Source organism: Phyllostomus discolor, chromosome X (genome assembly GCF_004126475.2).
Source record: "Phyllostomus discolor isolate MPI-MPIP mPhyDis1 chromosome X, mPhyDis1.pri.v3, whole genome shotgun sequence".
Lineage (NCBI taxonomy): Eukaryota > Metazoa > Chordata > Mammalia > Chiroptera > Phyllostomidae > Phyllostomus > Phyllostomus discolor.
Window position 1 is genome coordinate 56657382 of NC_050198.1, and position 14352 is coordinate 56671733.

Genomic DNA, 14352 nt, shown 5'->3' on the forward strand with positions numbered 1-14352 from the left:
ACATTACTTTATTTTAAGATAGAGAAAAGGCAATGAAATGTACTTTACAAAGTTCAAAGTAAATGTGCTATTTTTTTTTCTGGAGACCAGTATTCAGAGATACTGTATCTTTGACTTTTTAATAAAAAACATATGCTTATATAATTATGTATGTGCCTGAATGTAAAGAGAAAGAGACAAGAAGAGAACTTGAAAATTTATGTCAGAGTTTGAGAGAGAACTATCAAAATCCTATTATTGCAAGACACATTGTATTAAAACTTGTGATGTTTGTAAAATTTCATAAATTTCGAGTATAGCCAATGTGTTTTCCAGACCTAATGTGTTCTGTTATTGTTAGTACATCTCATGAGCATACCAGTGTTTTAAATGACTGTGTTGTTTTTTATTTACCTCATGGTATGATGTGATTGTCAAATATTTTGCTTATAAATATTTTTCCTAATTTATCTCCTCAAGGGAAGATAGGCAAGGGAAACAGAAAATTTAAACAAATGGGACTACATGAAACTAAAAAAGAAGTGTACAGTAAAAAAAAAATCCACAAAATGAAAGACAACCTACTGAATGGGAGAGCATATTCACCAATTATATGTCCAATAAGGTGTTAATATCCAGAATTTATAAAGAACTCATACAACTCAACACTAATCCCCCAAATAATCCAATTAAAAAATGGGCAGAAGACCTGTATAGACACTTCTCCAAAGAGTACATAAAGATGGCTGTACTTAAAAGAATCAGCAACAAGTGTTGGTGAAGAATAGAAAAGAAGGGAACCCTCATGCACTGTTGGTGTGAATACAGATTGGTGCAGTCTAATGGAAAATAGTATGCAGATTCCTTAAAAAATTAAAAATGGAACTGCTTTATGACCCAGTGATTTCACTTTTGGCAATTTTTCTGAAAATATCAAAAACATGAATTCAAAAGAATATAAGCACCACTATACTAATTGCAGCTTTATTTACAATAGGCAAGATGTGGAAGCAATCCAAGTGCCCATCAATAGATGTGTGACTAAAAAAAGGTGTACATATATATGATGGAATATTACTTGGCTTAAAAAAAGAATGAAATCTTATCATTTGTGATATCATAGATGGGCATGGCCTGTATTATGTTAAGTGAAATAAGTCAGTCAGTGAAAAACAAATAGTATATGATTTCACTTATGTGGAATCTAAAGAACAATATAATTAAGCAAACAAATCAGAATTAGACTCATGGACACAGAGAACTGATTGATGGTTGCCAGAGGGTAGGAGGGATTGGGGAACTGAGTAAAAAGGCAAAAGGATTAAGGAATACAAATGGATAGTTATAGGGATATAAAGTATAACATAGGGTGTATAGATAATATTGTAATAACTATGTTATGGTGCCATGTGGGTACTGGAAATATCAGGGGGAACGCTTTGTAAAGTATATGATTTTCTAACAACTATGCTGTATACCTGAAACTAATACAAAATAATATTGAATATAGACTGTAATTGAAAAATAAAATTAAAAATATTTTGCCTATAAGTCTTTTTGCCCATGTTTTTCTATTTTTATCTTTTTCTGCATTTATTATTCTTTACTGTTTATTCTGACACTTCACCTTTTTTAATAACTGATATTTCTAATTTTTAAGATGCTTTTAAATTTTGTTTATATCTTACAACTTGGCACTCAACTTGAAGTTATATGTATAAGCAATGAACATATATTTACTTCTTTTGTTCAGGGCAACAATAAAACTATATTTGAAAAAGGATAAGGAAACTGTTCTTTTAAATTATTGTTTCTGTATTTCACTGTATTATTTCTCCTAACCTGACAATAAACCATTGGCTTTTCCATTTGCGTCATACGGTACAATTATGCATATACAGTCATGTGGGACATAATAACATATCTGTCAACTATGACTGCATTTATAACAACAGTCTATACTATATAGCCTAGGTATGTAGTAGGATATACTACTACAGCTAAGTTTGTATAAATACACTCTATGATATTTGCACAATGATGACATTTCCTAAGGTTGCATTTCTCAGAATGTACAGTATCCCTGCTGTTAAGCTGCAGGTGACTGTATCTGTATTTATACAGGGTCTGGCAAAAGTGATGCCTGCTTGAATGTGGTTGGTAGGGTAATAATATGGGTGGAATAATTTATAGTTTTAATTTGAACATTTAATCTAAAATGTCATATGGTGTACTTGAGTGTGATATTGTTACAGAATTACATGCTTATCATTTTTATAATAAAAGATTGTTTAATAAAAGGGGTGTTATTTGTGTCACACCCTGTATGTTGATCTACAAACATGCTTATATACATATATACATATATATTTATATTCTAGCTTTACAAGTAATAGTTACAAGATTCAAAAGCCTTCCTGAAGTCCTGAAACTTGATAAGGACTACCTCTCAGAAACTTCTATCAAACAACACACTTAATGTAGAACAGTGGGAACATTTTTTTTAGTAAAATCAGGATGTACACTATTCCCAATAATGTACACTATTACCACTACTGGATTCCAAGGCAATGGAATAAAATCACTGGAAAGAATTAAGAGGCACAATTAATATGAAAAAAAGAGGCAAAACTATGTAAAGTAATGATCATTTATCTTGAAAATTCAAGAGAATCAATGGACAAACTATTAAAATTAGTAGGAGTTCAACAGGTTGGTCAGATGCAAGAGCAACATCAATAGTGATGCAAGGTTAATATCAATAGCTTCCTTAATTATCAGCCATAATTATGTTCATTGAAGTATTATCTGCAAAAGAGCAGACAAGGGGACTTTATATCTTTAGAGTTTTTAAAGGAGAGAGTATTATAAAAACAATTTTAAATGCAATAGTTTGCTGTGTTCACCTAATTACTTAATTTAAACTTGTCCAATTTTTCATATATAAGAAGAAATTGCTTTCTAGTTTTTTAAACTTTTCATTATTCAGCAACTACTGAAGATCATGCACTATGCTCAATATAATGGATACAATGGCAAGCATGCAGAGATAGTGTTTGCCCTCCTGGAATTTACACTAAAGTGGGAGAGACATATTATGAGAAAATAACAAAATAATTATACCTTATAAGACATTTAAACAGAAATGAGCAGTTTAAATAATGTGGGGTTTTGACAGGAAATAATGTGGTTGATGGAGACTTAGGAGACATTTAAAATGTGATTTGGAGGATTTGTGTGTGATAGTGGTAATGGGGACAAAAGCAAGGAAAAGGGGTCTCAGAAAGAAAAAGCTTCAGGTGTTGGAGAAAATATCTGAAGTTCAAAGCATAATGAGGGTGAGGGAGATTGGTGTTGTTAGGTTACAAAGGCCAGCAGAGGCCATATCATATAAACCCTTTAAGGCATGGTAAAATTTAGATTTCATTTGAAGAACAATAGAAAGTCACAGGGGGATTTGAGTAGGTGAATCATGTGATATAACCTATATTTTTAGAACACCACTCTGGCTGCCATGAAGAGAAAATATTGGATAGGCATCAAAAGCGAAAGCAGGAGGTAAAATTAGAGGACTTTTTTAAAAAAAATATATATTTTATTGATTATGCTATTACAGATGTCCCATTTCCCCCTTCATTCCCCTCTACCTTACATACCCCCTCCCACCCACATTCCTGCCCTTTAGTTCATGTCCATGTGTCATAAGTTCTTTAGTTTCTATATTTCCCATACTATTCTTGCCCTCCCTCTGTCCATTTTCTCCTTACTGTCTATGCTAATTGTTCTCTGTACCTTTTCCCCCTCTCTCCTCCTCTCACTCCCCTGTTGCTAACCCTCCATGTGATCTCTGTTTCTGCGGTTCCACTTCTGTTCTATTTGTTTGCTTAGTTTGCTTTTGTTTTAGATGTGGTTGTTAATAACTGTGAGTTTGCTGTCTTTTTACTGTTCATATTTTTTATCTTCTTTTCCTTAGATAAGTCCCTTTAACATTTCATATAATAAGGGCTTAGTGATGAGGAACTCCTTTAACTTGACCTTATCTGGGAAGCACTTTATCTGCCCTTCCATTCTAAATGAAAGCTTTGCTGGATAGAGCAATCTGGGATGTAGGTCCTTGCCTTTCCTGACTTGGAATACTTCTTTCCAGCCCCTTCTTGACTTCAAGGTCTCTATAGAGAAATCAGCTGACAGTCTGATGGGAACTCCTTTGTAGGTTACTGTCTCCTTATCTCTTGCTGCTTCTAGGATCTCTCCTTCATTTTAATCTTGGGTAATGTAATTATGATGTGTCTTGGTGTGTTTGTCCTTGGGCCCAACTTCTTTGGGACTCTGTGAGCTTCCTGGACTTCCTGGAAGTCTATTTCCTTTGCCAGATTGGGGAAGTTCTCTATTGTTTGTTCAAATAAGTTTTCCACTTGTTGCTCTTCCTCTTCCCCTTCTGGTACCCCTAAAATTTGGATGTTGGAATGTTTAAAGATGTCCTGGAGGTTACTAAGTCTCTCCTAATTTTTTTGAATTCTTATTTCTTCATTCTTTTCTGATTGTATGTTTTTTTCTTCCTTCTGGTCCACTCCACTGATGTGAGACACAGTTTTCTTTGCATCACTATTTTTTCCCTGTGCATTTTTCTTCATTTCACTTATTGTAGCCTTCATTTTTTCATCTAATTTGTGATCAAAACAAACCAATTCTATGAGCATCCTGATCACCAGTGTTTTGAATTGTGCATCTGATAGGTTGGCTATCTCTCAGTTACTTAAAAGTATTGACTCTGAGGCTTTCATTTGTTCTTCCACTTGAGCCATCTTTTTTTTCTTTGTTCTGGTCATGCCTGTTATGTATGAGGGGCAGAGCCTTAGGTGTTCACCAGGGCGGGGCACCCCAGTTGCTGGGTTTTGATGTTGTATGTGGGGGCGAGGTCAGAGAGGGAACAATGGCGCTTGCTCCACTCTCTGTCAGATTTCAGTCCCCTCTGCCACTTCCCACAAGCAAATTGGGCCCTTCTGGTGCTGGTACCCAGGTGGGTGGGCTTTTGTATATTCTAGGATCCTGTGGGTCTCTCCAACTAACTCTCCTGTGAGGCTGGCAGTCTCTCCCAGCACAGCAGTTCAACCCCCACAGGTGTTTTCAATCATTGCTTTTAGGCTTTATTTCCCAGCACTGGGTCCCTGGGTTGCGTGGTCTATCTTGCTCCCAGTTTTCACCTGGTTTATCTGCGTGTGAATGTATGTCTGCAGTCAGCCAGCAGCCTTGCACGCCTCACTGGGTCTGCTCATTACCTCCCCACTTCCGGGGTCTGCTAGCTGCTACCTGTGCACCTGGGGTCTGCCAGACACCAGTTTTTCCTGCCTTGACCCCTCTCTGACAGCTGCTGACCCCACCCCTCTCACCAGTCTGGATGAATGATTGTCGGACTTCTGTAAAGTTCAGTTTTCTGTTTGTTCTGGTTGATTTTTTGTTTCTAAATTTTTGTTGTCCTTAATTTTGGTTGTGTGAATAGGCACAGTGTGTCCACCTATGCTTCCATCTTGGCTGGAAGTGCTGGTTGGACATTTGCAGTAGTTGTTGTAAGAGATGATAGTAGCCTGAACTAGATTGGTCATAATGCACATGATTATATTTTTGGAGGCAGCATTAGGTGAAAATATGAAGAAGAAATGAGTGAATTAGGTAGAAGAAAGAGCAGGTGCAGAAGCTTGTTCATATTTCTCTATTGGTTTAGAAACAGAAGACTAGGGGGACTGAATCATAATAATATGAGAGGGGCATGGAATAAGGTCTGTTCATATAGGGCTTTGTAGGACATGGCATGAAGCCTGGATTTTATTCCAGTGGGGATCAAATTACTTTTTTCATGGGATCACTCTAGCTGCTATGTAGACTAAACTGTAGACTGGCAATAGTAGAAGGGACACCCATTGGGAGGCTATTACAGTAATCCAGGTGAGAGACAATATTGACCTGGGCTTCAATGAAAGTAATAGAGGAGGTGGAGCCAACAGGACTTTATGTTTAATGATATGTGGGAGTGAAGAAGAGGAAAGTATCAAGTACTTGCAAGGTCAAGGGTAGGAAGAGTTTAGAGGAATTGAGGGACTTAATGAACCCAGTATTGCTAGTGCTCAGTAAGTGTGTGGGTAGATGAAAGGAGCTGAGTTCAAAGTGGTAGGCAGGAGCTAGGTGATTCGTGATGGGGTAAAGACATGGAAAATAATTTTCATTTACTCTAAGTGCCATGGGAAGCCACTGCAGTATTTTAAACAGAGTGTGACTTATTTTTTTGTAAAAAGCCACTTTGGTTTCACTGTTGGGAGTGATATTGGAAGAAGACAAGAGAATCAGAAAGATCAGTTAGGAAGTTCTTCCAGAGGTCTGAGGATGAAGTCTTGGAGATGAGTAAATCCAGACATATTTGAGATCCACTTGAATTATAATTGATCAGTGTTTTAAATTTAGCTGTTCTTTAGATGTATATGAGTCTAAACCTTATTGAAGTTATTATCTTTTCACTTTATTTATATTACTTTTAAATTTCTCCTGTCATTTCTGGAAAATATTTTTTTCTAAAATACATAAGTTTGCTCCCCTGATTAAACCCTTCCTTTCCATGCACTTAATTGCTCTGGAATTGTTGAGTTTTGGGGATTCTGAAATGCTACAAATCTCACTTTGCTGGACACAGTTAAAATGGTGAAAACATAAGAACCATTCTCCCAAAATACTGATTTTGCTGAAATGAACTACATTCAAAGTTAAGCATTTCTTAGGCAATTTACCTATTTTACAGAGTATTTAACTTTCAAAATCTGTTTGCTGAGCAAGCAAGTACTAAACTTGTTCTGAATTTTCTGTTTTAATAACTGAGTCCTAACTTTTCTTGCACATCTGGAACAGAACTGGATGGGAGTTTCTGAATCATTTGGAAAGGATTGTGAAGTTACATGATCACTTAAGGATACCATAAGCATATCCTTTTATTTCCAATCCCATCAAATGCCAAGTCAAGACACACTGCAATTTAGGAAACTTTGATTTAAAGGTTTACCTCTAAGTACTAGGCTATAGACCATTCCCTTTCAGTGGGAGCTTTTCTCAGTAAGTTCTCCCCTTCAGCAAAAACAATCCTGCTAATATGGAGGCTATAAATAGACTGGGCACTGGAGGAAGGACATTCTGCCTCCACAGCATGAAACCATGAGAGGCAAGGGGTGCAGAAGCACTCCTTAGGCTTTTATGAGATTTTGAAAGCAGCATATAGGGGATGGGAAAAGCACAGAAATATAAAGTAGGGGGAGAGAATATATTTGTACAACAGTAAGGGCACTGGTGTACAGCTAATGCATTGTCAGTGAGAAAGAGACATGCAGCCCCTGGCATCTGGGGCCTGGCTTATCACTATCAATCCAGCCTTGCTGTTTTCTTGTTGAACATAAACAATCTCATAGAACATCCACATGAGAAAAGGTCATTTTGTAATTGTAATAAATAGACTGAGGAAAAAAAAAAAAGACCACTCCATCATTATGTTTGAACTCAGTCAAAATATGAACAGTGTCAAAGCCACAAAAATTACCAAATATCTGCAATCCTGGCTAACATGAGTGACTTTTGCTTCTTTATCAATTATAGCTGTAGCTTTGGGTGAGTCTTTCCCACTTAAAATCAGGTTTATTTAAAAATCCAACCACCGAATTATCCCCATGTCCTGACAGCATCCCAGTCCAGAACAAAGCCTGCTAGAGTGACCAATTCAGTCTGCTTTTCTCAGGGATTTCCTAGTTTTAGCACTAAAAGTCCCATATTCCAGCCCTCAGTCTTGGACAAAATGGGATGGCTGTTAAATAGCCTGCTTCCTTAAAATCATGAAAAGCAAGCCTAAATCTTGTAAATCCTTTATATCACCCTCTTATTGAGATATCCTATAATTTCCTTGGTATACATTCTCTCTTTTCTGCAACAGGTAATGAACCCAGCTTTTCAGATATAGATGAGAGAGAATATGACTCAGAGCTGTATATTCAAATGACTGTGTGTACACCTCTTGGTAAGATTTACTTGTAAGTGACCTTTGGTAAATCTTTTAAATTCAGTGGCTGAGTACCTACATTATACTAGATGTTGGCTCCTACTGCATGTTGCAAAGCAAGTTTTTAAAACAGGCCTTCTGGCCTAGATGGAGGAATAGGTAGATGTGCTTTGCTTCCTCACACAACCAAAAGGATAACAACCAATTTAAAAACAAAAAACAACCAGAACTGCCAGAAAATCAAACTATACAAGTTCTACAACCAAAAAGTTAAAGATGAAACATTTATCCAGACTTATAGTAGGGGAAGAGATGGGTAACTGGGGAAGACAGGATGCACTGCAAGGTAGAGGCTGGCAGACCAGGTAGGCGAGGAAGCAGCTGGCAACTGGATAATCCATATTCACATGTGTATAAGCTAGGAGGAACAACTGAGGAGCAAGACAGACTGCAAATCAGGGTTCCAGTGCGGGAAACTAAAGCCTCAAAACCTCTGGCTGTAAAATTCTGTGGGAGTTGTGGCAGTGGGAAAAACTCCCAATCTCACAGGAGAGTCCATTAGAGAAACCCATCAAATATTAGAACATACATAAACCCACCCACTTTGGAATTAGCACCCAAAAGGGCACAATCCACTTGTGAGAAGTGAGGGACGTGACTGAAAGCAGGTTGAGAGCCAGGCAAGAGTCATTGTTCCCTCTCTGACCCCTCTACAAAAGCAGCACCACAATGCAGTAAAGTGGGTTGCCCCACCCTGGTGAACACTTAAGGCTCTGCCCCTTAAAATGTAATAGGTGTGCTGAGACAAAGAAATATAGCCCCCATGCCCCCCAAATAAAACAGATCGAAATTCCAGGAAAAGAAGTGAGCAACAAAGAGATAGCCAACCTATCAGCTACAGAGTTCAAAACACTGGTAATCAGGATTCTTACAGAAATGATTGAGTATGGTTGCAAAATGAAGGAAGAAGTGAAACCTATACAAAGTGAAATACAGAGAAAATATGTAGGGAACCAACAGGGAAGAGAAGGAAACCAAGACTCAAATCAATGATATGGAACAAATGGAAGAAATAAACATTCAACTGGAACATAATGAAGAAACTAGAATTCAAAAAATTGAGGAGAGATGTAGGAACCTCTGGTACAACTTTAAACATTCCAACATACAAATCATAGGGGTGCCAGAGGAGAAGAGGAAGAGCAAAAAATTGAAAATTTATTTGCAAAAACAATGAAGGAAATCTTCCCCAATTTGGCAAGGGAAATAGACATACAAGTCCAGGAAGCCCAGAGAGTCCCAAAGAAATTGGACCCAAGGAGGAACACACGAAGACACACCATAATTAAATTACCCAAGATTAAAGATAAGGAGATAATGTTAAAAGCATCAAGAGAAAAGGAGACAGTTACCTGCAAAGGAGTTCCCATAAGACTAGCAGCTGATTTCTCAAAAGAAACCTTGCAGGCAAGAAGGGGCTGGGAAGAAGTATTCAAAGTCATGAAAGATAATGATCTACATCCAAGATTACTCTATCCAGGAAAGTTATCATTTAGAATGGAAGAGCGGATACAGTGCTACCCAGATAAGGTCAAGTTAAAGGAGTTCATCACCACCAAGTCCTTATTATATGAAATTTTAAAGGGACTTATCTAAGAAATAGAAGATGATTAAATTTGTGAAAGTAAAATGACAACAAACTCACAACTACCATCAACTGAATCTAAAAAACAAAAACAGAACCAAAAATAAACTAAGCAAACAACTAGAACAGGAACAGAATCACAGAAATGGAGATCACATGGAGGGTTATCAGCAGGGATGTAGTGGGAGGAGAATTCCCTATACAAGGAATAGGAAGCATAATTGGTAGGCACAAAATAGACAGGGGAAAGTTAACAATATTTGGTAAATGGAGTGCCAAATAACTTTTATATACAACCCATGGACATGAACTAAAGAGGGGGGAATGCTGAAAAGAGGGGGGTGCTGGGTGGAGGGTGATAAGAGGGAGAAAAAATGGTACAACTGTAATAGAGTAACCAATAAAATATACTTAAAAAAAGAATACAGGACTACCATTTAGTTTTGTACTTTTTGTACTTTAAAAAATATCCAGGGAATGAAGAAGTAGAATGTGATTGTCTATGTAAAAGGGAACCTAGAGTATTCAGAACCTAGAAATTGAAACATAGAGCAAGTAGTTTCCTTAGAACAAGATTAATTTCTCATTTTCATTAGAAAACTGCTTCATTTCACAAAACTGCCTCATTTATTTCTACAAAAATAGCCCTGGCTCGTGTAGCTCAGTGGATTGAGCACAGACTGTGAACCAAAGGTTCACTGGTTTGATTCCCAGTCAGGTCACATGCCTGGGTTGAAGGCTAGGTCCCCCATGAGGGCCACATGAGAGGCAACCATACATTGATGTTTCTGTCCCTTTCTTTCTCCCTCCCTTCCCCTCTCTCCAAAGATAAATAAAATTGAAAAAAAGTATAAAAAATAAAAGACTCTTATAAAAATATAAGAATACATAGGGAATACTTATGAAGTGCTCTTAAAAATGAAGTCTGAATGTCTGAATTCTGGCAATTTCTAGGATATGCTACAAAAGATAGCAAGTAGAGTTTTGTACATTTATAATAATTTTGTACTGCTGAAAGATTCACTCACCTGGTTTTTCAATATCCAGGAAAACAACAGCTTGTTTTTCAAACATTAGTACTAAATTATCATTATTATATGTGTACAACCTTTAATGTTCCAATTACTCTACTATTCTTAATGCAAATTTAACTTTCTCTTTCATAATGCTGACACCTGTTTAATTTAATGTACATTATTTTTTTCAAAGGCCAAACTTGACAGTAGTAACACCAATTATCCTGATGTGTTCTGTCAACTCTTACCTTGTTTGTTATTATTACCATTATGGAGAGGCACCAAGTATGGGGGAAAAATACCCATACCCACCTGAAGTATAGAAAACTTGGGTCAGAAGTGTACTTTTGTTCAGTGGTAAAAAAAAAAAAAAATCATGTGTTTGAAATGCGGCTTTTTTTAATAAAATAAAATAAAAATAGTAATTCTGAGAAGTAAATCCCCTTATAAAGTTAATAAATTTATGATTACATTTACTTAAGAAGTCATAAGTAAGTGTTTCTAAGGGAATACTTTACTTTTGATGTTAATTATACATGTTATTTTATTTCTGCCATATCCTTTGCAATGTATAATGTTTCTTACATAGTATTTTCATATGTATTATTTCCACAAATAGATTCAAGTCTCACCTGCATACAGCAGACAGTTGAATTCTCATTTATGTAAACATGTCACACACTTACAATATGCTATTGTTTAATCATAATAATGAGTTCATTATGCAACTATAGTAATACATGAATACAAACAGCCCCTCTGCATGAGAAAATGAATCAAAATGAAAAGTACAGATTAACAATGAAGTAAAAATATGTATTTTCTTTAATGTTTAGAGGTAAAAGCCCATATTATTAAAACAAAATTATATAAGACACAACAAGAAAACTAATAAGCTAAGAAAATCATTAAAGAAAACAGGAAACACTTCATAAATTTCTTTTGTCCTTGAACAAAATTGATTATAAATATCAAATGATAGTAAATTAATTTCAAGTAGTGCCAGGCAATAAAATTTAAAGTAAAATTGTTTTACACCCTCATTGCCTGATCCTAGAGTAATTTTAAATGGAAATACCATTTTAAGATAAACAAAGACATTAACTCTTTTGAGGAAATCTATGTATTGTTACTTACCAAAGTTTGCCATCTGTATCGTCTGGTTGCCAGTCTCTGGACTGTTGTAAATTACAACAGCATCAGCATTTCTTCTGCTTGCTGTTTGAATTTTTTCTGAAAATGTACAATTACCTCTTTCTATCAGTGCAATCCAGGGCTTCTTAGTATTAGTAAACTCAGTGTTGTAGTCACAAGCTTGGTGGTTATTGTTCTTAGGGATGCCCACCACCCCCATAGCATTAGCCACTGGTGAGGCTAATCCATAAACACCACATTCACATGTCTCTGTTGTAGTGTAGTTGCTGGTTTCATTGTAGTAATTCACAATTACATAGGCGTTCATTGGAAAAGATGTTGTGATTCTAAATAAAAAGGTAAAAAATATAAGCAACTGAAAACAACTGGACTTATTCTCCTGGTTCATTGCTTGTTCATTTGCACATATAATTTAAGATGTCTGCTGATATTTCCAACTGTCAGTCACCATTTGTCCACTCAGGTCCCTGCTAAGCAGAAGTTTGAAATTTCAGTTGCAAGCAGGTAACTGATCTCACCTCAAGCAACACAAGCTCTGAATACATCAGCTCTATTTCACTTTAGTTATCTACATTCCCTTTGGCCTTCCCCTCCTCCAACTATACACACATGTAACCCTTAACCAGACCTAACTTAGTAATAAACAATACCATCAACCTTATACATGTCTGCATATTAGGGTTGGATGACTTTCTGTGCGGACACTTTTTCCCTACTGTCCCAGCTAATGCACTTTCATAAATATGGAGTGGATTGGAACAAGGAACTGAATTCTTGGCAATATACATGACAAGTCTGAAAGTTACCTCTCTCAGAATATCTAAAACACCAAACAGGATTTCCAAGCCCTGTTGAAATATGCTATCAACCAATTTAGGCAAGAGTAAGTTAAGATCCATAATTTTAATTGCTATGACATTAGTAGAATTGATTTTACATATTTTTGATTTATTTATTTTTAATTGTTATTAAGAGGCTCCCCAAGCAATATCTTGTGGCACCTTGTTTATTCATTGAAAAGTAAACATATTTCAGTGCCTAGAGATCCTTTCAAGTACAGTGCCTTGCCCATGGTAGGCACTCAAATATTTGTTCATTGACCGATACTTAGGAGTTGCTGCATTCCATTAATATTTATGTCCTATGTGTTATACTCTAACAAAATTGTTCAAGATTTAATTTTTAACATTTAGAATTTTACATTCTCATTATTTCAAATGTATAGATATATTTATTTATTTCAATGCTTCCTTTGTTGTAAGCTCTGTTTTTAACCAGGAGTGCACTGGACACTAACAGTGCTTGGTCATTGCTATGGGGGCAACTGCTCTGGGCAAGTTACTGGGATAGGGAGATTTTAGTGTGTGCTAAGGGCTGGTGAAGGAATATATAAATGGAGAAGAGGACAAACAAAGATATCAGGAGTCTGATTGAGTCAAGAGTCAGCAAACTAGACAAACACACATTATGCTGTCACAGAAGCAGAAAGACACCACCAGGTCAAAGAGTGGGCGGGCACAATGGTAATCTGAAGTGCAAGGAAGGCCGTCTGGAATCAGGAAGACTACTAGAGTCAAGGGGACAGAACAACAAAAAATAGAAAAATATGAGATACTGTTGAAGGTGATCAATGAGGCTATTTCTTCCTCCTACTTCTTGTATGTTCTTAGGCATCTGAGATATTAACTTTGCACTGGACCCTGCTGGTGAGAACCAGCAGTTAACACCACTCAGTAGAGGTAAGGAGTTCAGAGAATGTACATTTGAACCTGATGAATAAACCCCAACAGAAGCATAATGTAAATATAAACCTTTCTATCATATTATAGCTGTCAATTATGCATCTGTGTATCCTCTCCAGTACAGTGCTTGATATTAATGGCACTTTACACATAGTAATCACTTAATAATTATTCATGGACTTGAATTGAAAAGTATAAAGCTCTTGTGTATTGGCTTATGGTCAATTTAAGAGCAAATGCAAATAGTTTATTATTTTGGTATCAGTACTATCATATCAATGTTAAAACTCATAATAATGCCTGTATGCACTAGACAAAAAACTATCAAACTGAAAATGGAAGCGTTATTGTGAAAATCTCTAGTTTGATGATTGCTAATAGACATCTGTAATAAATTCAACATCAGTATTCAAATGCAAAGTCCTAGAAATTTGATTTAACCTCTTTCTATCAGTTATTAATTTGTTTCTAAAGGAAACTCTTCCTGAAATAATTTAAAAACTGATTAGAGAGGAGTTTGCTAAATCCATTAGAAGTTTTGTTAAATAATATTAACATTCAAATCTTCACATTATATTTTTTACATAAGTTAAATCATTATGTGCCTTAAAAATGATGACTTTCCCATAACACTTTGTGGCAATGCTTGTGTATTAACAAAAACTTTATTAAACTATTTTATTTTAGTTTTTAAAGATTTTATACATTTTAAAGTTTTTAAAGATTTATAGTTATTAGTTTTTACAGTTTTTAGTTTAGTATAGATTTTTTTTAAAGATTTTATTTATT

At 35.8% G+C, this 14352-nt stretch overlaps 1 protein-coding gene across 1 annotated transcript in view; it reads right to left on the minus strand.

Moving 5' to 3' along the window:
* The window catches only part of RNF128 (ring finger protein 128), a 132551-nt gene extending 120308 nt beyond the window's left edge, over positions 1 to 12243 (minus strand). The window contains exon 1 of the mRNA XM_028523222.2: positions 11804 to 12243. Within this exon, the coding sequence (XP_028379023.1) occupies positions 11804 to 12209 (406 nt within the window). The 5' untranslated portion in view covers positions 12210 to 12243. The remainder of the gene's footprint in view (positions 1 to 11803) is intronic.
* Positions 12244 to 14352: the final 2109 nt, after the last annotated feature.